Genomic DNA, 24,656 nt, shown 5'->3' on the forward strand with positions numbered 1-24,656 from the left:
TCTGAATCTGCACTCTGAATCTGCACTCTGAATCTGCACTCTGAATCTGCACTCTGAATCTGCACTCTGAATCTGCACTCTGCACTCTGAAGCTCCACTCTGAAGCTCCACTCTGCACTCTGAAGCTCCACTCTGAAGCTCCACTCTGCACTCTGAAGCTCCACTCTGAAGCTCCACTCTGCACTCTGAAGCTCCACTCTGAAGCTCCACTCTGCACTCTGAAGCTCCACTCTGCACTCTGAAGCTCCACTCTGCACTCTGAAGCTCCACTCTGAAGCTCCACTCTGAAGCTCCACTCTGAAGCTCCACTCTGAAGCTCCACTCTGCACTCTGAAGCTCCACTCTGAAGCTCCACTCTGAAGCTCCACTCTGAAGCTCCACTCTGAAGCTCCACTCTGAAGCTCCACTCTGAAGCTCCACTCTGAAGCTCCACTCTGAAGCTCCACTCTGAAGCTCCACTCTGAAGCTCCACTCTGAAGCTCCACTCTGAAGCTCCACTCTGCACTCTGAAGCTCCACTCTGCACTCTGAAGCTCCACTCTGCACTCTGAAGCTCCACTCTGCACTCTGAAGCTCCACTCTGCACTCTGAAGCTCCACTCTGCACTCTGAAGCTCCACTTTGCACTCTGAAGCTCCACTTTGCACTCTGAAGCTCCACTCTGCACTCTGAAGCTCCACTCTGCACTCTGAAGCTCCACTTTGCACTCTGAAGCTCCACTCTGAAGCTCCACTCTGCACTCTGAAGCTCCACTCTGAAGCTCCACTCTGAAGCTCCACTCTGAAGCTCCACTCTGAAGCTCCACTCTGAAGCTCCACTCTGAAGCTCCACTCTGAAGCTCCACTCTGAAGCTCCACTCTGAAGCTCCACTCTGCACTCTGAAGCTCCACTCTGAAGCTCCACTCTGAAGCTCCACTCTGAAGCTCCACTCTGAAGCTCCACTCTGCACTCTGAAGCTCCACTCTGCACTCTGAAGCTCCACTCTGCACTCTGAAGCTCCACTCTGCACTCTGAAGCTCCACTCTGCACTCTGAAGCTCCACTCTGAAGCTCCACTCTGCACTCTGAAGCTCCACTTTGCACTCTGAAGCTCCACTCTGAAGCTCCACTCTGCACTCTGAAGCTCCACTCTGCACTCTGAAGCTCCACTCTGCACTCTGAAGCTCCACTCTGCACTCTGAAGCTCCACTCTGCACTCTGAAGCTCCACTCTGAAGCTCCACTCTGAAGCTCCACTCTGCACTCTGAAGCTCCACTCTGCACTCTGAAGCTCCACTCTGAAGCTCCACTCTGAAGCTCCACTCTGAAGCTCCACTCTGAAGCTCCACTCTGAAGCTCCACTCTGAAGCTCCACTCTGAAGCTCCACTCTGAAGCTCCACTCTGAAGCTCCACTCTGAAGCTCCACTCTGAAGCTCCACTCTGAAGCTCCACTCTGAAGCTCCACTCTGAAGCTCCACTCTGCACTCTGAAGCTCCACTCTGAAGCTCCACTCTGAAGCTCCACTCTGAAGCTCCACTCTGAAGCTCCACTCTGAAGCTCCACTCTGAAGCTCCACTCTGAAGCTCCACTCGGAAGGGGCAAAGATCGGAGCATCACGGAACTAAAACAAATATAAACAAGGCAGTGAGTGCAGCACCGCCTTAGCAGTGGGATAGCAGCCTTGATAACATCGGAGCAGCCCCTGCGCCCGGCCTCAAAACAATAAAGGCAACTCTAGAATGCAGATTTACCTGTATCCCGCAAGTGATGTACGCAGATGGGAAAGAAACAAATAGCAACCTTGGAGAGCTGGCGGGGCAGGCAAACACAGCATCGGGAGACGCAATATAAATAAAATAACAGCTAGTATCAAATTATACAAAAGCCCAACGTAACGAATTGCTCAAAAAAGTCAAACATCATGTGTACATGAAGACGCAATATAAATAAAAAAAAAAAAACAGCCACCAACAGATTAAAGAAAAGCCCCTCCATAGCGGATCGGTAAATAAACTCCAAACGCATCTGTTTATGCAGCATCACACAACCCACATGCCCGTAATATTAAACAAAAAAGTCCAGAGGCAATAATTATCAAGAAATAAAGATTATTTCAAAGTTACCTTGGCGGGGCTTGCTGGGCTTGCTTGTGTGCTTCCCAGAGAGACAGGAGATTGGGAAACGCGCGCGCGCGGCCGGCGCCGATCGCTTTCCAGAGCGTGCGCGTGACATCTCCTGTCTCCTGGGAAGCATAGCCGATGACTATAGTATCGCGCCTGCGCGATGCGCATATGGCTTCGCCATATGCATCGCAGGCGCGAGACCTAAAAATGGCAGTTGTGTTGCAGGGCTGTAATATTTCGGGAGCAATGAGACCTACATTCTTCATTTTGGTTTCAAAACATAGGTTTTGGGGGTCAAGAAATTGTGTAGAGACAGAAAATAACTCCTCCTGGCAACCCCCCTTCTGCCGTTTTCCTGTACGGCGGCTCTATGGTGTTTTAGCTATCATATTGGTGATTTATGTTAATATTGTTTTGTTTCAGGTTTTCCGTTGATACAAATTTGTAAACATGAGCTGAGCAGGTGGTACCAGAGGATCTTTACCTCCTGATAAAGTGTTGCTAACTATAAAATCTGAGGACTCCCAACAACAACAAACTAGCCGAAACGTGTTTCGTCACCAACGCAACCTTTTTAAGGCTGTGGATTTTATAACCTAGAGAATGTATATATTGGGAATATGTTTTATAATTTCCAGTTAATCTGAATTAGAGATATAAAGCATGTAAAGAGAATTAGTAAAAAAAAAACAGTCCAAAGAGGTGATGAATTAAAGGGCAAACCACAGAGCAACCGTAGTCCCCAAGTTGATTAGACCCGGAAGTAAAGAATAGAAAGATTGGCCTTGTGACCGACACCCGTGAAAGTCGAAATAAGAATATAAAAACTACAATAATAAAAATATGAAGTGTGGAAATGTTATGGTTATTCAAAATCCAGTAATGGGGAGATATGACATGCAAACCTCCACTGAAGTGTGACCCACCGTGCCAGGAATAGGGTACTGTCCAATCATTAAAGACATTTCTTTATGCAAAGTTGTCAAAAGTAATCAAATGTACACAATATTAGGTTGTTCTCCTGTCTAATTGGAAAGAGGTGAATAAAGTCATAATTAGTTTAACAACTAGGAAAAACTGAGACTACATCATGTATAGTTGGCAAATAAGTTTGGGCAGATGCCTCTATATTGAATAATAATCTTCCAAAGTCGTCTTACCTATACAATAAACCAGGAAGTATGCTGTATGGATATGTTGAGTGTAGGTGGAATCATAAAAAAGGAACTTATTACAATTGGCAGTGGTAAACCGTAGAAATTATTCCAGGTCCAATGTCTCTATTTGAAACAACAAATAGATGCAAATCTTATGGGAAGTTTGGATCTTTGATAGAATTAAGCTGCAGCCAAGTGCGAGCCCCTTAAATTTGTCAGGCCATAGCAGTCAGATGAACAAAGTAACAGATATCATCCCCAAAATAGGTGGAGATTAAGGTGACCCATAATAATCATTAAAAAATCTGAGAGTGTAAACAGCCAGTATTGCACACACGTTCGAGGTAGTAAAGGCGAACAGTCTTTAGCATGTAAATAAGATCAAAACCAACAACAAATATTTTATATATGCGATTAGAACAGTGAAGGCAGACAACCCTAAAAATGTGGCAGAGAAAGATAAAATACACTACTCCCAGGATGAAGTAAAGAGACTTCTTACCCAAGGTTTTAGTGTAGACTACTTCCCCGCGTACAATAACCGGTAGACTGAGTCCATGATAAGCTCCAGTCTGGGAAAGATAAAAGAACAGATCAGATGAAATGGACAAGACCATGATGCTCAAATATGGGTCCTGTTCTGAATTAAATGATTCTGGGGCAGTAGGACTTAAATGATGGTTTGGCCCAGAAACCCCTTTCTAACCCCAGTTTAGAGTAAAATAGTCGTGGACTGGCAAAGGTACACGTGCGGCAAAGTGCTCGCCTAGGAACGGAAGCAGTTGAGGCATGATCGTGGACTAGTACAATAAATAGAAGATCCCTTAAATCCAAGAAAATAGCGGCCATGTTGTCCTGTATAAACAAAGGCATATAATGAACAAGGAAGCAGCCTCCTCCCATATTATCATATATGGCATAGAGGAAGAGAACAAAAAGACCAACAATCATGTCCACGGGGTAACCGTACCGACTCCTCATTGACAAATTATGTAATCAAAAGAAAAGTTGTCACAAAACCATTGACTAAAAGGGAAAATGGTGGCCATATTAACACACATATACACGGTGACCTGTCCGGTGAGTAAGTGTCCCCTCTTCCTATACAGTCTTGTGCGGTATAGTCCGACACTCCAGCGATTCGCAAAATAATAACTAAATCAGCTGAAGGGCGCGATGACCGCGAAATTGACCTTTTTGGCCGCGAAAAAAGGTCTTCGGCAGGCAGCTAAAAAGATGGTGACATCTTATTGGCTGTACGTACCTGCGTCACCACATGGGTGCATACAGCCGTAATAGCTGCCTGCTTACTCCTCCGGCTTCTATGAGCGTGGCTGCGTGCGCTTTAGATGGACTGGCATGTCTCCAAGAAAACCGAGCAATAGCCATTTCTTCATTTGACTGTGCACACATCAAGATTCCCTCAAGACAGAGAGGGTTCTTTCTTCTTCGTGAAGCAAGACTCGACACTAAAATTCTCACCTAGTATCCCAGTACTCCCACAACATTCCTGTACCTAACACTCCGCCTTTCATTCCTCTCACCAAAAGCCACTGCGCATCTTCTGTTACATGACATGCGGTCAAAACTGCATTTGCATCGCCTTTTGTCTTGAAAATGACTGCGACGTCATAAGGGAACTTTAGGATCAAAGTAATAATGTATATGGGACGTTGAGTGCGTGCTGCCTCCTGCCGAGCCCCCAGCTTCACTGCACCCCAGCAGTGCAAACATCCAGGCATTCTGTCCCTGCTTCTCTGCCTCTCCATAGGAAAGTGAGGGCCTCACATATTTAGCCTCCGTTGTGGTGCCACCAATCTGTTTATTTTTTCCAGGGCGCTGCGTGTCCCGGTTCAGTTTCAGCTGTGGCTGTTTCTTGCTCCAGAAGACGTTACACGGTTCGTGCTGCAGTGAATAAAGGAAACGCATGTCCAAGGGGACAGGAGAAAAGCGGGTTACTTTGGATGCAGGCGTTTGTGTGGTCTAACATTTTTCAACTGGATGAAGACATTTTTTCAAAATGCAAACGAGGCTGCCACAAATGTTTATCTTGCCCCCGACAGCTTTCGTGAAATACAACACAATAATAATGAAGATTTATTTACAGCTGGACCACAAAGTGGGATTGTAGCTGGCCATTGCACCTTGACTCGAACTTCGCCTTCAGTGCTAAACCACAAATCATCTGATCATGGGCAAACAATTGTATTTTGCTGTACCTAGAACGGCAATGTAAGCACTAGAAAAGCACTGGTCCCCTGTTAGATGGAGTGAGTACGTCTGCCATTGACGCCCCTCAGAGGGTTTATTGTTACAGAAAGCAAAACTAAGAACATCACAGCTTCGTCTCATGGAGAAGGATGGGGCAGCATTAGAGCCACACTGGCACCCTGGGACTACCTGGCACAACTCCTGATGTTCAGCCCTTGTGCCCAGCCACAGCCCCACACTCCGTTCAGAATCTGCCTGCATTATGGTCCGGGGCTTGGATGACAATGGAGGAATTTTAAAGGAGACCCACTGAAATACTTCAGGTTTACCCAGGAGTCTCTGGGCTTCCTGTGATTGTAATATAAAACGCGTTTCCCCAGAGCCCATTCCTCCCTTACCCGTCAAACAGGAGGCAGGAAAAATTAACAAAACGGGCGCCGTAACTAAATATAAAGCGCAGCACCAGTGCTTATTCGTTATATGCATGGCGGCCCGTGAAGCGGACATCATGGTGCCTCCTCCGATAGGGGAAAAAAAATATTTAGATTTCTTATTTTCCAGGGAGCCGGTAAGAGCAGCTACCAGCCCTTGTAAATCAGAACTCTGTGACAGATGATGCAGTACACCACAAATTTACTCTTCCAGTTAATAAACGGTTTGATAGAATGCGTGCTGTTGGTGTAATATTGAAAATGTCTGGTATAATTAACCACATATTGACAGACATTACATTTTGAGCATTTGAAGAACCCCTTCGGTTTCTCCGATAACTAGGCACCGCTTGAACATTCCAAGTTATGTCATATGTAGCTTGGGCAAAGAATGTTACGTAATGTAGTACCCCTGCTATGTCGTTACTGGGTTTTGTGTGATGCATTGACTAAGTACAGGGTCTAACTTGAGAAGATGCCAATGCTTCTTTAATATCTTAAATATATCCATGCTTTGTGTGCTGAGCCTTGTGATGAAATTAACCCACTGATTCTGATGTTTATTCCTCTTAATAGCTGTAAGTAGAGAATGTCTCTCATTGTTGATTATCTTGTTTCTAGCAGATGTCAGAAACTTGGCAGAGTAACCTCAAACTCTGAAGCGTTCCTCTAATGCATCCAATTCCTGTAGAAATACAGTATCCTCGCTACAGTTGCATCTAAGATGTCCTCTCGCCCAAAGGAATCACATTGGTTTGTGTTTTGGGATGGGCACTGGTAGCATGCAAGATAGGGTTGCTAGCCGTAGGCTTTTAAAAAGCCTTGGGAGAGATTGTATGCCCATCTGTATAGACGACCACATCAAGGAAGTCCATCTCTTTTTTGTTCATGTGGTGAGTGAATTGTAAGCTATGGCTTGCAACTCTATCTTGAGTACCAACGCCAGAGGTTACTCTACCAAGTCTTGTGTACTTTTGATTTACTCTTGACAACTTTAATGATTGGACAGTACCCTATACCTGGCAAGGTGGGTCTCACTTCAGTTGAAGTTTGCATGTCATATCTCCCCATTACCGGATTGGGAATAACCACAATATTTCCACACTTCGTACTTTTATTATTGCAATTTTTATGTTCTTATTTCGACTTTCACAGGTGTCGGTCTCAAGTGCAATCTTTCTATTATTTACTTCAGGGTCTAATCGACTTGGAGACTATGGTTGCACTGTAGTTTGTCCAATTATTCATCACCTCTCTGGACTGTTCTTTATTAATTCTCTTTACATGTTTTATATCTCTAATTCAGATTAACTGGAAATTATAAAACCTATTCCTAATATACACTCTTTGTTATAAAATCCACAGCCTTGAAAAAGTCACGCTGGTGGCGAAACACGTGTCAGCGTTTTTTTCTGAATCAAGAACCTATTAAGAAATGGATTGTACAGATGAACATAGTTTTACCTCCTTTAGTGAATAAATGTTGTTTCCGCTACATTTACCTTTGTGTTCAAACTTTTAAACTGTTTTAATACAGCTAGAGTGCTTGGTTGACCAGCTTTTGTAGTTTTGTTAGCAGTTGTGGTCTTCTGTCCCATGACTGTGACTAACACCTCAGGTAGTAGGGTGTTGTCAAACCCATGAGCACCAAGATTTTCTACATGTACCCACTATTGACTTTGTGTATCTTTTTAGAGTTGTGAATCCGATACCACTACTAGTGTTTCTGTTGATAACAAAAAAACTAACCCAGAAGAAAAGCTAACATCAACTGAGGCCAGGACAGAAGAGTTTGAAAGCAATAACTTCACAAAAGATGGAAACTGATGGGCGAAGAGTATCAAATATTTTATCATTGTAACAACAAGTACTATGAGTAGCATACAACGGAGAAAAGCTTGGAAAACATGTTGAATAAATAGCAGACACCAGGGAATCCCAAGAATCTGAGTCTTGTGAGAAAGCAACGACAAACCCAATGCCCATCCACTTACATCGATGTCCACCCCTTGTCCACCTCCAACAACTCAACAGAAAGCAGAGGTTCTTCAATGTGTTATCTGTGGTTTAGCTTGAACAAGGGCCAAAGGGATTGACGAAAGAACAAAGTATGTGAGTCTCAAAAGGAAAACCTGTTTTATCTACAGCTAGTTTCTTCCAAGATGTAGACTTCAGCCGAGTAACTAATATTTAAGAGGGAGCTGGATATATTGCAGCAAATTTCTATGCCCACCCAAACTGAATGCATATATACATTCGAAAACATTAATGTACAATGAGCTCCCAGCAGCAGCATAACCGCCAGCCTTCGGTTAAGTTTGCGCTCTTTGAAAATGCAACTGAAGTTCCAAAGCCACTCGAGTGCTGGCGACATGTTTATACTCTGTGAGATCAGAGAAATAATGATCAGCATTGATGAAACTGTATTGATCCATAATAATGAAATTAAGATTTTTCTGGTGAGAATGTAAAATTACAGAATTAGTTGCTCTGAGGAGTTATTTTCTGTCTCAATAAGGCTACTTGACCCCCAAAACCTGTTTTGACACAAAAATTAAGTATATAGGTCTCATGGTTCCTGAAATATTACATCATCTCTGCAACACAGCTGCCATTTTTCAAAAAGTTGTCCAGAAAAATTCTGCCCGAATCAGCAATGTCTACCCAAGCTAAAGTACTTTTATAATGATCCAAAAACGCAAATCAAAAATGGAAATCTCTGGACAACAATTTCTTTACGGAGGTATATCAGGGGGCCGGGATTATTTCATGTCCAGCTAGGATTCAGGTGAAGTTTCTTGTGGTCAGGTGGTCGTTCAGAATGCGGGGTTCAACATGGGTGTGGAAAGTTTTCATGACCTTGGGGCATAACCCCATTTCTTCTGATGCACCAGCTATTCCAGTACTGGGCACAGGCACACATCTGCTAATAGACCACTTGAAGCACCCTCTGCTGTTTCAGTTCAAGAAGCCAGGTGCAGCTCCGCTAATGCACCTTCACCTGTAGCACCGTATGTTATTTCATTACTGGGACCCAAGCGCAGCTCTGCTAATACACCTTCACCTGTAGCACCGTATGTTATTTCATTACTGGGACCCAAGCACTGCTCTGCTAATGCACCTTCACCTGTAGCACCGTATGTTATTTCATTACTGGGACCTAAGCACTGCTCTGCTAATGCACCTTCACCTGTAGCACCGTATGTTATTTCATTACTGGGACCCAAGCGCAGCTCTGCTAATACACCTTCACCTGTAGCACCGTATGTTATTTCATTACTGGGACCCAAGCACAGCTCTGCTAATGCACCTTCACCTGTAGCACCGTATGTTATTTCATTACTGGGACCCAAGCACAGCTCTGCTAATGCACCTTCACCTGTAGCACCGTATGTTATTTCATTACTGGGACCCAAGCGCAGCTCTGCTAATGCACCTTCACCTGTAGCACCGTATGTTGTTTCATTACTGGGACCCAAGCGCAGCTCTGCTAATGCACCTTCACCTGTAGCACCGTATGTTGTTTCATTACTGGGACCCAAGCACAGCTCTGCTAATGCACCTTCACCTGTAGCACCGTATGTTATTTCATTACTGGGACCCAAGCGCAGCTCTGCTAATACACCTTCACCTGTAGCACCGTATGTTATTTCATTACTGGGACCCAAGCACTGCTCTGCTAATGCACCTTCACCTGTAGCACCGTATGTTGTTTCATTACTGGGACCCAAGCGCAGCTCTGCTAATGCACCTTCACCTGTAGCACCGTATGTTATTTCATTACTGGGACCCAAGCGCAGCTCTGCTAATGCACCTTCACCTGTAGCACCGTATGTCATTTCATTACTGGGACCCAAGCGCAGCTCTGCTAATGCACCTTCACCTGTAGCACCGTATGTTATTTCATTACTGGGACCCAAGCACTGCTCTGCTAATGCACCTTCACCTGTAGCACCGTATGTTATTTCATTACTGGGACCCAAGCACTGCTCTGCTAATGCACCTTCACCTGTAGCACCGTATGTTATTTCATTACTGGGACCCAAGCGCAGCTCTGCTAATGCACCTTCACCTGTAGCACCGTATGTTATTTCATTACTGGGACCCAAGCACTGCTCTGCTAATGCACCTTCACCTGTAGCACCGTATGTTATTTCATTACTGGGACCCAAGCGCAGCTCTGCTAATGCACCTTCACCTGTAGCACCGTATGTTATTTCATTACTGGGACCCAAGCGCAGCTCTGCTAATGCACCTTCACCTGTAGCACCGTATGTTATTTCATTACTGGGACCCAAGCGCAGCTCTGCTAATGCACCTTCACCTGTAGCACCGTATGTTATTTCATTACTGGGACCCAAGCGCAGCTCTGCTAATGCACCTTCACCTGTAGCACCGTATGTTATTTCATTACTGGGACCCAAGCGCAGCTCTGCTAATGCACCTTCACCTGTAGCACCGTATGTTATTTCATTACTGGGACCCAAGCGCAGCTCTGCTAATGCACCTTCACCTGTAGCACCGTATGTTATTTCATTACTGGGACCCAAGCGCAGCTCTGCTAATGCACCTTCACCTGTAGCACCGTATGTTATTTCATTACTGGGACCCAAGCGCAGCTCTGCTAATGCACCTTCACCTGTAGCACCGTATGTTATTTCATTACTGGGACCCAAGCGCAGCTCTGCTAATGCACCTTCACCTGTAGCACCGTATGTTATTTCATTACTGGGACCCAAGCACAGCTCTGCTAATGCACCTTCACCTGTAGCACCGTATGTTGTTTCATTACTGGGACCCAAGCGCAGCTCTGCTAATGCACCTTCACCTGTAGCACCGTATGTTGTTTCATTACTGGGACCCAAGCACAGCTCTGCTAATGCACCTTCACCTGTAGCACCGTATGTTATTTCATTACTGGGACCCAAGCGCAGCTCTGCTAATGCACCTTCACCTGTAGCACCGTATGTTATTTCATTACTGGGACCCAAGCACTGCTCTGCTAATGCACCTTCACCTGTAGCACCGTATGTTATTTCATTACTGGGACCCAAGCGCAGCTCTGCTAATGCACCTTCACCTGTAGCACCGTATGTTGTTTCATTACTGGGACCCAAGCCCAGCTCTGCTAATGCACCTTCACCTGTAGCACCGTATGTTATTTCATTACTGGGACCCAAGCGCAGCTCTGCTAATGCACCTTCACCTGTAGCACCGTATGTTATTTCATTACTGGGACCCAAGCACAGCTCTGCTAATGCACCTTCACCTGTAGCACCGTATGTTATTTCATTACTGGGACCCAAGCGCAGCTCTGCTAATGCACCTTCACCTGTAGCACCGTATGTTGTTTCATTACTGGGACCCAAGCACAGCTCTGCTAATGCACCTTCACCTGTAGCACCGTATGTTATTTCATTACTGGGACCCAAGCGCAGCTCTGCTAATGCACCTTCACCTGTAGCACCGTATGTTATTTCATTACTGGGACCCAAGCACAGCTCTGCTAATGCACCTTCACCTGTAGCACCGTATGTTATTTCATTACTGGGACCCAAGCGCAGCTCTGCTAATGCACCTTCACCTGTAGCACCGTATGTTATTTCATTACTGGGACCCAAGCACTGCTCTGCTAATGCACCTTCACCTGTAGCACCGTATGTTATTTCATTACTGGGACCCAAGCGCAGCTCTGCTAATGCACCTTCACCTGTAGCACCGTATGTTATTTCATTACTGGGACCCAAGCACAGCTCTGCTAATGCACCTTCACCTGTAGCACCGTATGTTATTTCATTACTGGGACCCAAGCGCAGCTCTGCTAATGCACCTTCACCTGTAGCACCGTATGTTATTTCATTACTGGGACCCAAGCACAGCTCTGCTAATGCACCTTCACCTGTAGCACCGTATGTTATTTCATTACTGGGACCCAAGCACAGCTCTGCTAATGCACCTTCACCTGTAGCACCGTATGTTATTTCATTACTGGGACCCAAGCGCAGCTCTGCTAATGCACCTTCACCTGTAGCACCGTATGTTATTTCATTACTGGGACCCAAGCGCAGCTCTGCTAATGCACCTTCACCTGTAGCACCGTATGTTATTTCATTACTGGGACCCAAGCGCAGCTCTGCTAATGCACCTTCACCTGTAGCACCGTATGTTATTTCATTACTGGGACCCAAGCGCAGCTCTGCTAATGCACCTTCACCTGTAGCACCGTATGTTATTTCATTACTGGGACCCAAGCGCAGCTCTGCTAATGCACCTTCACCTGTAGCACCGTATGTTATTTCATTACTGGGACCCAAGCACTGCTCTGCTAATGCACCTTCACCTGTAGCACCGTATGTTGTTTCATTACTGGGACCCAAGCGCAGCTCTGCTAATGCACCTTCACCTGTAGCACCGTATGTTATTTCATTACTGGGACCCAAGCACAGCTCTGCTAATGCACCTTCACCTGTAGCACCGTATGTTATTTCATTACTGGGACCCAAGCACAGCTCTGCTAATGCACCTTCACCTGTAGCACCGTATGTTATTTCATTACTGGGACCCAAGCGCAGCTCTGCTAATGCACCTTCACCTGTAGCACCGTATGTTATTTCATTACTGGGACCCAAGCGCAGCTCTGCTAATGCACCTTCACCTGTAGCACCGTATGTTATTTCATTACTGGGACCCAAGCGCAGCTCTGCTAATGCACCTTCACCTGTAGCACCGTATGTTATTTCATTACTGGGACCCAAGCACTGCTCTGCTAATGCACCTTCACCTGTAGCACCGTATGTTGTTTCATTACTGGGACCCAAGCGCAGCTCTGCTAATGCACCTTCACCTGTAGCACCGTATGTTATTTCATTACTGGGACCCAAGCGCAGCTCTGCTAATGCACCTTCACCTGTAGCACCGTATGTTATTTCATTACTGGGACTCATGAGAATCTCTGCTCATGCAACTTCACCCTAAACGTTTGAATGTTTAGCCATTTCCTACCTTACACAAGTCTATTTTTTGGCAGATTATAGTAATCTGGGTTGGCACCAATAACCATGGGCACACGGCAGAGCAAGTTGCCAGTGGCATTGAAGTCATTGTCCGTCTCATCAACGTTCGCCAGCCGCAGGCACGAGTTGTTGTGTTGGTGAGTACCGCCTGTGGCTTACTTTCAAACCACTTTCATATGCTCCTGAACTATTTCTAGTGTACAGTGTACACTCCCCACCCACCCACATCTCCTTTAACCCCTGATGATCAGTGCTGGGGTACTGGTAATTTGTTGATGCAGGTCAATCTCTGGCCTTTCTATGGCATTTCTCCAGCCTTGTGATGAGTTGGGACGGTGTGTGTGTGTGATGTCCTGAATGCCACACCAATCCCGGGCCCCTCTGGTGAGAAGTACATGAACTGGATTCTATTGGTACTGAAGAGCTCCGGTAGGAGCGGTCCAGTCTTGATTAAAGTGAGCCTGCTGTGTTCTGGCTTGGCTCCCTTTACCAGGGCCTGCTGATGAACTGTGGGACGCCGGTGTGTATCCTGGGGCAGTCTGAGCTGAGAGCACGGCCCCTAAAACTTCTGGTTGGTAGTGTTCTTTGCCGTGTATATATAGTTCATAGAAATCTGAACTGATTACATGTAGCGGGGTTTGTCACAAAAGTACATAGGGAAGCTCTCTCTCTAGTGCGGGAAGTAATAGATTGAGGTAGAGAGATGAAAAGTAAGAGTTCTGGGGTCTATTGCCTCTGGTGGGAGTGGTTTGCAGTAAAGTGGCTACAAGCACACAAGTCCTCTAGTCTGATCCTCTAGTGTTGGCTGTTAAGGGAACTGAGAGTAGTTTGAGGCAAGCCTGTAGGAAGACTTTCAGGGTCTGTTCCTCTGCTGGGGATTGGTTGTGGTTTGAGGCACAGAGGCTACAAACGAGAGCCATGTATTCTGACCTCTGATGGGGACAGGGAGTGGTTGGAGGTAGAGAGGCCAGAAGGAATATTTTGGAGCCATTTGCCTCTAATGGGAACCCCCTTCCACACATCCAGTCTCACTTTATTAGAGAGCGTGATGGGTTTGACAGATTTTTGCCCCTGTCTGTTGGCTGCATGTCAGCAAGAGACGGTAGCAGTAATGTGACTTTCTAACCTGGAACTCTGGGCTCACTCGAGTGTTCAATGACTCCAGGCATGTCAAAATGTGATCAATACTTACCTGTAAACCTAATGTCTGAGGCTTTTAATTTCAGTCCAGTAGGCTCCTTGTAACTTGTTTTCCTCTTGCTCTTCTACTGGGACTTTGCATGTAAGCTTGTGTTCTTTTTTTTATTTCTAGGGCATACTTCCAAGGGGCAAAAACCCCAACCCCTTGAGGGGAAAAAATCAGAAGGTGAATGAGCTTCTGAAGCTGTCCCTGCCGAGGTTGGCCAATGCTCAGTTCCTGAACGTGGACCCTGGCTTTGTGCAGTCGGACGGTAGCATCAGCCATCACGACATGTATGACTACCTTCACCTGACGCGCTCTGGCTACGCACGCATCTGCAAGCCCATTCATGAGCTGCTTCAGCGCATGTTGGAAGAGTCCCTTCCAGGCACACCCAATGCCACATCCTGATCCTGTGCACACTTTGTCCAAGCATGGCACCTGCTGCGGAACCACAAGCTTCAAAGGTCTGTGGGGGCAGAGAGCAGGAGGACTCTTCACTCGTTCTCTCCTCCCCCTCTCACTTTGTGTCTTTCCAAAGACATGGACTTGAACCAAAAACAGCACAGCGGCATCTCCCTCTACTGCTCATTCCAGATGTACGCCTTCCCTTGGAGGCCTCTGTTTTATTCTGAAATATGTATATCCGTCAATAAATGTCAGTTCAGTCTCTCCTGTTGGTTTCTTTTCAAAAGTGCAATTGCTGGTTTCAGTGTTCTTTGTGGCTTTGTTTTTGTTGCTGAAGGCCCATGTTTGAGATGCTTTGCAGGAACTCCAGAATTTGAAGTCCTTAGATTCATTCATACGCAGCACGAGGATGGCCTTTTGCTCCTTCCATCGCAGCAGAAGTCGGTTATATTGTTCATTTCTTTGCAGCATGAGAATGCCGGTATATTGGCAATCAGTCAATCATGTGTTAAGCGCTACTATTCACCCGTGAGGGTCTCAAGGTGCTGGGGAGGGGATTTTTGCAGGTTCCAGTCCATCAAGGAGGGGGTCAGTCGAAGTTACAGGCTTTGAGGTTTCTTGTGAAGATGGGGAGAGATGTCTGTCTGAGGTGGAGAGGGAGGGCGTTCCAGGCTCTGGCTGTGAGGAAGGAGGAGAGGCTGCCTGATCTGGTCTTTCTGGTGCGGGGGACCGCAGTGTTGGAGAGCTGGGCTGGTCGTAGGGTCCTTTGGGGTGCGTGGAATTTGAGTTGGCTGTTCAGGTATGCTGGTCCGGTGTCGTGGAGGGCCTTGTGAGCGTGGGTGAGCATCTTTAAGGTTAGCAGCATGAGAATGTCCTTATCCTGTTCCTTCACAGCATAAGGATGTTCTTATCCTGTTCTTCTTCACAGCTTAAGAATGTCCTCATCCTGTTCCTTCCTTCGCAGCATAAGAATGTCCTTGTGTACCTTCATCACATCATAAGAATACCCTTATCCTGTTCCTTCCTTTGCAGAATGAGAATGCCCTTATCGTGGCAGAGGTAGGTGTTCATTGCAGTGCCACACTTGTGCATATTCTCATGGCCTCACCCCTTGAGTATGCGTTCATTCAGGGAGAGGGTGGTAGATGGAACTAGAGTGAAGTCCAAACAATTTCAAGTTGTTTATTCTATGTCTTTCTTTTCGAATGACTTGCAATCTGGTCCCCTGAAGTCCACATAGCAGTGAGACAGACTTCCATTACAGATTGTTTCTGCCTTCGGGTTCAGTTGTATTTTGTGTGCGTTCTGGTGTTAGGGTGTATGCTCCTGCCACTTTTAGGCACTAAAATAAAGAAATCTGCTTCAGGTCTGTGAAAAGAGAACCAATCTGAGGTCTCCGGATTCATGCATGAGAATGGCCTGGCAGTTGGGCAATAGATGCCCGTCCCTGAAAAGCCTTCCTTCTCTTGCCCAAAGTGTGCCCCTTTCCATGTGAGTGTCTGCTGCCCAGGGTCTGCAGCAGCTGACTGTGAGGGAACCTTGTTTTGCAGCTGGTTACTTCTGCCTTTTTACCTTCATGCTTGTGGGTTGACTGGTGTGCTTGGTCTTCGTCATGTTTGGGATCTGGGTAAAAGATGCCTGTACATGTATGTGGGTGGCTTGGTATGTATGCATCTGCACTGTTGAGCTCTGCATGGCGGGCGAGGGAGTCGGCCATCACAGCTCCTTGTGTAGCACAGATTTCCTTACCTATAGTGAAGGTAACCCCTCCCTCACTTTCGGCATTTTGGCCATCTTCCAGAAGCACACTCCCAGCTGAAACGTGTGTCAGAGCGACCACTAGGGAAGAAACCAAGAAACCTGCGCATCAGGAACATTCTCCATGATTTGTGCTTAATGATTGCAGTCTCTGCCTTCTGGCTGCAGCAGTACATGATGATGCGAAGTCTGCCAAGAACTTAATCAAGAATAGTAGAAGTTTTATGCTGAGATGTGCTCAATGGAGCCCCTTGTAGGTGACCAACTCTCAATAACCAGATGTGAACATGACCATTGCAGGCTCCCGAGCTGGCTGAGGACAGGACTCTTCGACGAAGAGTCCAGGAGTGGGAGCTCCTGCACGGTCCTTGTTCTGCTTCCCTGTTGCTTTTAAGACTTTTGCTCCCTGCCTCCTTGTAGGTTTGGCATTGTTTCATAATGTTCTAAAAGTTTGCTTGCTTGGCATGGTCTTTATCAATTGTATTTAATTTGTGGACATGATTTTTACCAGTACCTTAATTTAGCATTAACGTTTATCGGCTGCATTGGGGAAAATGCTCATTGCTACCATGGTCACATGCACACGTATCATTTTACTAGCCATGGGTCCTTGCAAACATTTTCCCAGGGCCACAATTTTTGGTGTGATATAACCAAGGGCCACATTGGTGGTAGCCGGGGGTGGGTGAAGGGTGGGAGATGGGAAGTATTGGGTTGATGGTAAGGTGAGTGTAGCAGAGGTGATGCAAATATTTCTAGTGTCTCACTTGCACAATGTGGAACTAATAACTTGGGATTAATCTCGGCTTCTCCATTTAACCAAATTGTGTGCTCTTAGGCAATAGTTTCATCTCGTTTTATCTCCTTTTAGGTCCTCGCCTGAGCCAGCGCGCATGCGCTGCTCTGTGAGGCTTATGGTAAGGACTTCCAACTCCTAGTGCTTTTCCTCGTGTTTTTTATTTTTTTACTGCCACGCAATTGATTGGCTAATTGCGTAAGACTTCCACAACAGAAAACACGCAAATGGCCAAAGGCTCTGGTATGTCCCGCCTTATCTTTAAATGTCCCCTCCCATAGCCTATGTGTCTCTGGAGCGAGCAGTGGCGCCTTCTGTTTCCAATTATCGCGCCCGCGCTTGGTCGCATTAATTGGAAACAGATGGTGTTCACTTTTGCGGCCGCGCGTTTCTTTTTACTTTGATGCCTAACTTGGAAGCAGAGGATCACACGTCTCCTGCGGCGGTCTCTCGTCCTTTATTCAGCACTCCCAAGATGGCGCAGCCGTCCACAATCTACAAACTGTCTCTGCTGCCGAGTGCTGCTGCGGGTGAGTCTCTGCATTGAGGAGACTTACTTTTTGGGTGTGGGTATCTCTCCCTCATGGTCGTTTTCTGAGCCGCTTTTTGCCCCCACCCGAAAACCGAGCTTGTGCTACTTACAAACAAAACCCAGCGCCCTGAAAATCAAAACTAGCTCTTTGCCCTGCAACACCAGGACTTGTCACTGGACCTCTCAGCTGCGCAACCAACACACCTTCATACCAACCCCCGTGACCGCCTGGAAAGTACTAGTCTGAGCCAACTCTAACCTCTCCCTCCATAAGGAACTTCAACCCCACCCTCCCCCTGCGAGGGTACACAGGTACTGGGGAAGCCAACATACCTGGGACAAGATCCGGAGAAGGGGGAGCAGCCTTCAGTGCGATAGGTTGGGGTATGTACAGCCATCAGGGCGAGTGCGGCCGGCAGGGCTACGAGCCCCGGTGGGAAGCCCGTCTGAGGACCAGAGAAGGCACCAGAGGAGAACCCATTGCTGGTGCAAGCCACTGGAAATGAACTCTTCACAAGTGGTCACTTCCTGTTGCACTGCTAGCGATACACTCGCTGCCTAATCAAAACAAGCATTATCAAAACTAATTGGTTCAGCTTTTTTTTCCTAGAACATGCAGGTAGAGGCACATAGCATGCAGACACATGCCCATAATTAACACACATACGTGCAGGAATGCATACTACAACGGACGTATAGGCAGCTACGCTTACACAAACACGCACACAGACCCCTCTCTCTCTTTGTTATCTTTACTGCTCTCACTGGAGAGCTAGGGCTCATGTCCATTCCTTTGAGAGAGCTGAGATGCGGTGTATATAAATGAATAATCTTGGCATGAAAAGGTGTAGTGGAAATGGTAAGGAATGCCAGCTACATGGCAAAGCTAAAAAACTTTGTAAAGAACAGAGGTCATCAAAATGAAAACCTCCTCAGTCCGAAGGGACGGGTTCGCACTACTGATTTCTGTAGCTTCTGTGGAGGGGGTGGGGGAAGACCCTGCCTGCTGGGACCAGGGCAGGAACATTTACAAACACTGTGTAAGAAAGTGGCTCTGTATATACTGGACCAAAGTAAGGTACAGTGTGCCCAGAGTCCCCAGTCCCCAGAGGTTTGGCAGAGACTAAAGTTAGATATACCCTTACTCTCTAAAGTGGTAGCTTGGTCGAGCATTAAGGCAGTATCAGAGGGCAGTGTAAAGCATTTGTTGTACACACTCAGTCAGCAAATGGTCTCACACTCAAGAACTGAACTCTAGGCCAATTGTTTTGTATCAAAAGATATACTTGTTTTATTTTAGAACCAACAAGGTATCAAAATACACTTTCTCAGGATCAGTTACTTTAGTTAAATACATGTCAAATAGGCAATAGACTTTTTGAATGCAATAGTTAGTTTGTTGCAATAGGCAACACAATTTCACACACAATGCAACATTGAGCTCAATGGGAATTTCTCGTTAAATGCAATTAGTTACTTTGTAGATTACCTTTCTAACCTCAAGACTGGATCCTAGATTCCGACTTGGAACATGTCCTGTAACCAGTTAAGTAGACGCGTTTTGGTTACAGTAGTGATTTTTAAGGAATATTATTGTATTTTAAAAGTTGACACTTGGAAACATTTTCAGTTGAAATTACCAATGTTATCCTATGGAAGGAAATTCAATTTGCAGGTAGAGTATGTTCACGTTACTTTTGTAATCCAGGACTGGACTCCTAGGTTCAGCACTGGGACCTCTGTCTAAAACAGGTAAGTAATTACATTTTGGTAGTTGGTACGATTTTTAAAGAATATTTGTAGTTTGCAAAAACCGACAGAAGAAATTTCACAGAAAAACAGTCGATGGTTTCCTATAGAAGAAAATTCAGGTTACTAGTAAGTACGGTTAAAATTACTTTTCAGGGTTGATGCTGGGTTAAAAGGTGCAGCACTGAGGTCTCTCCTGATAACAGGTGAGTAAATCGGAATTCGTTGTTCGGCTGATTTTAGGTGAATATTTTAAAGTTCAAAAACTCCACACTTCGAAGAATTTCAAAGTGAAACCAGTCAATGTTAGCCTATGGAAGGAAAATTAGTTATCGGCTTTTAGGTAAGTACTCGACTGGTAGAGTTAAGGTTCTGGGCATAGACTCGGGGGTCTCCCTGGGTCGGAAAGGTACAGTAGTTACACCCTCAGCGGCACCGGGGCAGCCGGGTGCAGAGAGAGTAGGCCCAATGCAATCCTATGGAGGGTAGGGGGCCTTCGGTTGGTGACTGCAAGCAAGCAGGTCATGTGGCTGTGGGAGCTGGGCTCCTGGTCACTTACTCAGAGCAAGTGGGGAAGTAAAGTAGTGTAGTAGCTGAACTTCTAGCGGTACTCAGGCGGCTGGTTGCAGGGTGCTTTTGAGCCGTCGGGCGCTCAATGTTATCCAATTGGAATGTTAAAAAGTGAACAAAGGCTGCAGACTCTGGGATGGAGATTCTTCAGGTGCGACCACCACTTCGAGAGGTAAGTTGGGATCTTGGAGGAGAGGTAGGTACCCCAAAGGAGGGCACAGGGAGCCGCAGGGTGCAGCGGTGTCTTTTGGTGTCGGGAAATCTTACCCTCAACTGGTCGCGGTTGATGGGGTACCTGGTTCTGAGGTTGCAGGCGTCGTCTTGGTTGTCGAGGAGGGTCTTTGGGCACTGGACTCCGGGTCACAGTCACCGGGGAGACGTCCTGGTGGTCTTGGATCACTCGGGCACAGGCCGGGCTCAGCGGGTGCAGAGTGGGCTGGATTTGCGGTTCCTGGCTGGCACCAGGGGTATTGCTATTTGAGCAGAACCACTGCTCGTGGGAGTCCCAGTCTTTTGGAAGGTTCAAGGCAGGCAGGTCCTCTGGGGTTTTCGAGGTTGCGGTCTGCAGGAGATGCTGGAGTTTTGCAGGTTCAAGGATCAACAGGCCTGTAGGGTTCTGGGGCCAAGTTAGTGGGCGACATCCTCTTGTTACCAGCTGCACGGCAGGGCTTCTTGTTTCTTGTTCTAATCTGGATCCAAGGAAGGAAGGTTCTGGGTGCCCCTAAATACTAATTTCAGGAGAGGTGCAGGGACCAATAGTTCCCTGTCCTGGGGTGAGTACACCCCCGATTCTGCTCCTCTCCTGTGGGAGAGGAGCAGGAGCCTATCCCTGATTGGACAGGGCTCCCCATCTTCAAGATGGCTGGGGCCCGGAGCTGTGCTTCACCTCGCCTCTCCCACCTGAGGGGTGGGGTTGGCACCCGCCCTTCCTGACGTAGGGTTTTCTGCCAGTGTGGGGGTCAGAACTAGTGAGGCCCAGTTGGCTGAGTACAGCAAGTGGCCTGGAGAAGCTCACAAAGGCGGCATGCCTTTGAAGCTTCCCCCTGCCCATCCTGGGGGAGGAGCCTAGCACCTCGCTCAGGATGTGCATTGTTGCAGGCCCAGGAGAGCGTGAGCTCTCCACCCAGGGGTCCAGCAACATGTCTGCTGTGTGGCAGCCTCTCAGACCAGATGTGGATTGTAGGTTAGGTTTCAGGGGGCATCTCTAAGATGCCCTCTGTAGTGCATTTTACATTAAATCCCACACTGGCGTCAGTGTGAGTTTAATGTGCTGAGAAGTTTGGTATCAATTATGGTGCTGTGGAGTTCGTAATGACAACCTTCCAGCACCATATACTCCTAATAGCATCACTGCACTTACAGTGCCCAGGAATGGTCCTGGGTACTGTAGGGACACAGGCCTCATGCACCACTGGCATAGGGAACCCAGCTAGACTGATGTATGCCAGGGCAGTGGGTTTGTGGGCATGGCACACAGGGATGTTTGCCATGTCGACTTTGTTTAGTTCTGCACCAGGACACTCAGTCTGCAAAGGCAGTGTGTGGTGTCAGGGTGCAGGGCCCCTAAGGATAGCACAATACGTCCTGCAGCCCTTAGGGGTATTTTCTGGTCACAATGCCCTGGGTACCTAGGGTACCATTTACCAGGGGTTGTCATGTGTCCAGAGATGCCAATTGGGTTTGAGCTTAAATACAGTTTTAGGGAAGAAACACAGGCCCTGGGCACCTGATTGGCAGGAGCCCAGGGCACATTCAGTCAAAGCACATCAGCAGTTCAGCAAAAAGTGGGGGCATACCATGCAAGAAAAATGGCACTTTCTCACAGAACCACCACCCCTCCCCAAACGAAAGGTGATGAGACTAACCTTACCCTAGGGAGTCTTCTTTGTCTAAGTGGAAGAACCTGGAAAGTCAGTCTGCATTGGCATGGGCAGTCCCTGGTCGGTGTTCCACTTCAAAGTCCATTCCATGTAGGGAGATGGACCATTTTAGTAGTTTTGCATTTTGCCCTTTCATCTGCATTAGCCATCTGAGAGGTCTGTGGTCAGTTTGAACCAGGAAGTGAGTTCCAAACAGGTAGGGCCTCAACTTCTTCAGGGACCAAACCACAGCAAAGGCCTCCCTCTCAATGGCACAACGCTGCTCTCTGGGAAGTAGCCTCCTGCCTCTAAAAGCAACAGGTTGGTCTTGGCCTTCCTCATTGGTCTGGGATAGGACAGCTCCTATCCCTAGCTCAGAGGCATCAGTCTGCACTATGAACTGCTTGGCATAATCTGGTGCTTTTAGAATGGGTGCTGAGCACATTGCTTCTTTCAGGGTGTCAAAAGCCTTTTGGCAACTAACAGTCCAGTTTACTTTCTTGGGCATTTTCTTGGAGGGGAGTTCTGTGAGGGGAGTCACAATGGACCCATATCCCTTCACAAACCCTTAGTACCCAGCCAAGCCAAGAAATGCCCTGACTTGAGTCTGGGTTGTTGGAGCTGCCCAATCCATGATACTCTGGATCTTAGGTTTTAAGGGCTGTGCCTGGCCTCCACCAACAAGGTGGCACAGGTACACCACAGTGCCCTGCCTGGTCTGGTATTTGGATGCCTTGATAGTTAGGCCTGCAGATTGCAGGGCTACTAAAACCTTCCCAAGGTGGACCAGGTGCTCCGGTCAGGTGGAGCTAAAGACAGCAATATCAGGATAAGCTGCACTAAAGGACTCCAACCCAGTCAGGACTTGATTCACCAACCTCTGGAAAGTGGCAGGGGTATTATGTAACCCAAAAGCCATTACAGTGAACTGATAGTGCCCATCAGGTGTGGAGACTGCTGTTTTCTCTTTGGCTCCTGGGGCCATGCCAATCTGCCAGTACCCTGCAGTCAAGTGAAAGGTACTGAGAAATTTGTCTGCCCTCAATTTGTCTATCCGTTCATCTGCTCTTGGAATAGGTTGAGCATCTGTCTTGGTGACAGAGTTGAGCCCTCTATAGTCCACACAGAACCCCATCTCTCTCTTTTCACCCTGCTGATGAGGTTTGGGAACCAGAACCACTGGGCTGGCCCAGGGGCTCTCAGAGGGTTCAATAGCCCCTAACTCCAGCATCTTGCGGACTTCAGCCTTGATGCTTTCCCTGACTTGGGCTGACTGGCGATAGATCTTTCTTATATTTGACAGGGTTGCTGTCACCAGTGTCCACATCATGGCTACACCAGCTGGTCAGACCAGGGGTCAAGGAAAAGATGCTAGCAAACTGTTGCAAGACTTGCTTGCAGTCAGTCTGCTGTTGTGGAGAGAGGGTGTCTGAAAAGACCATTCCATCCACTGAACCATCTTTTGGGCTGGTAGAGAGGAGATCAGGGAGAGGTTCACTCTCTGCTTCCTGTTCCTCATCAGTCACCATCAGCATGGTGATGTCAGCCCTGTCATTGTAGAGCTTGAGGTTGTTCAGATGGATAACCCTTTTGGGTGTCCTGCTTGTGCCCAGGTCAACTAGGTAGGTGACCTCACTCTTTTTCTCTAGGATAGGGTAAGGGCCACTCCATCTGTCTTGGAGAGCCCTTGGTTCGACTGGCCACAAAGCCCACACCTGTTGCCCAGGTTGAAATTCAACCAGTGCAGCTTTTTAGTCATACCAGTGCTTCTGGAGCTCCTGGCTGGCCTCAAGATTCTTGGATGCCTTTTCCATATACTCAGCCATTCTGGACCTTAGGCCAAGCACATAGTCCACAATGTCTTGTTTGGGTTCTTGGAGAGGCCTCTCCCAACCCTCCTTCACAAGGATGGATGACCAAACAGAAGCTCAAAGGGGGAAAACCCTACTCCCTTCTGTGGCACTTCCCTATAAGCGAAAAGCAGGCATGGCAACAGGACATCCCATCTCCTTTTGAGTTTTTCAGGGAGTCCCTTGATCATACCTTTCAATGTCTTGTTGAATCTCTCAACAAGGCCATTGGTTTGTGGATGGTATGGGGTAGTAAACTTTTACTGCACACCCCACTCCTTCCACATGTGCCTCAGGTAAGCAGACATGAAGTTGGAACCCCTGTCTGAAACCACCTCCTTAGGAAACCCTACCCTGGTGAAGACACCCAGGAGGGCCTTGGCTACTGCAGGAGCTGAAGTAACCCTAAGGGGAATTGCTTCAGGGTACCTAGTAGCATGATCCACTACTACCAGAATGAACTTGTTCCCTGAGGCTGTTGGCGGTTCCAGTGGACCCACAATGTCCACCCCTACCCTTTCAGTGGTATCAGTGGGGCTGTAGTATATTCCTCCTACTTCTTTAATGGTTTAGTTAGTTGTAGAATATATTAGTGTCATGGTCAGAACACTAAATATGTAATGTGTGATGTCAATAGATTCTGAGTTAGAGATTCAGGGATAAACAGAAGATAAACTGATGTATGCGGTCTGATCTTGGATGGGATTTCTTATAGAATAAACTTATAAAGATTTAACTTTACTGAGTCATCATTTCTTTAAAGGAATCTTACATTGTCGTAGTCGGCAGTCCTTAAGGATCCCAACAAGCTGGAATTGGTGAGAAATTTTATTTTTAATCAAAGTAGGATTTTATCATTCATCAAGCAAACTCTGTGACTCAGTATTGGGAGCTTCGCCGCATAATGGACATGTGGATAATAATCTTTGTCGATGCAGGCTCATCTTTTTAATTTTATGCTGAATTGAGTTTGTATCCTGTGCTTGATAGCAGTAAAGGAAAACAGTTGGCAACTTGCACTTCTACTACATCTTGAGAAAAGA

The 24,656-nt window shown here is 46.9% G+C and overlaps 1 protein-coding gene across 1 annotated transcript in view; it reads left to right on the plus strand.

Annotated features, from left to right (window-relative positions):
* PAFAH1B3 (platelet activating factor acetylhydrolase 1b catalytic subunit 3) overlaps positions 1-14,763 on the plus strand; it is a 49,279-nt gene extending 34,516 nt beyond the window's left edge. The window contains exons 5-6 of the mRNA XM_078651323.1: positions 12,926-13,048; positions 14,224-14,763. Of these exons, the coding sequence (XP_078507449.1) occupies positions 12,926-13,048; positions 14,224-14,502 (402 nt within the window). The 3' untranslated portion in view covers positions 14,503-14,763. The remainder of the gene's footprint in view (positions 1-12,925; positions 13,049-14,223) is intronic.
* The last annotated feature ends 9,893 nt before the right edge of the window (positions 14,764-24,656 follow it).

The sequence above is a fragment of the Lissotriton helveticus genome, chromosome 7 (assembly GCF_964261635.1).
Source record: "Lissotriton helveticus chromosome 7, aLisHel1.1, whole genome shotgun sequence".
Lineage (NCBI taxonomy): Eukaryota > Metazoa > Chordata > Amphibia > Caudata > Salamandridae > Lissotriton > Lissotriton helveticus.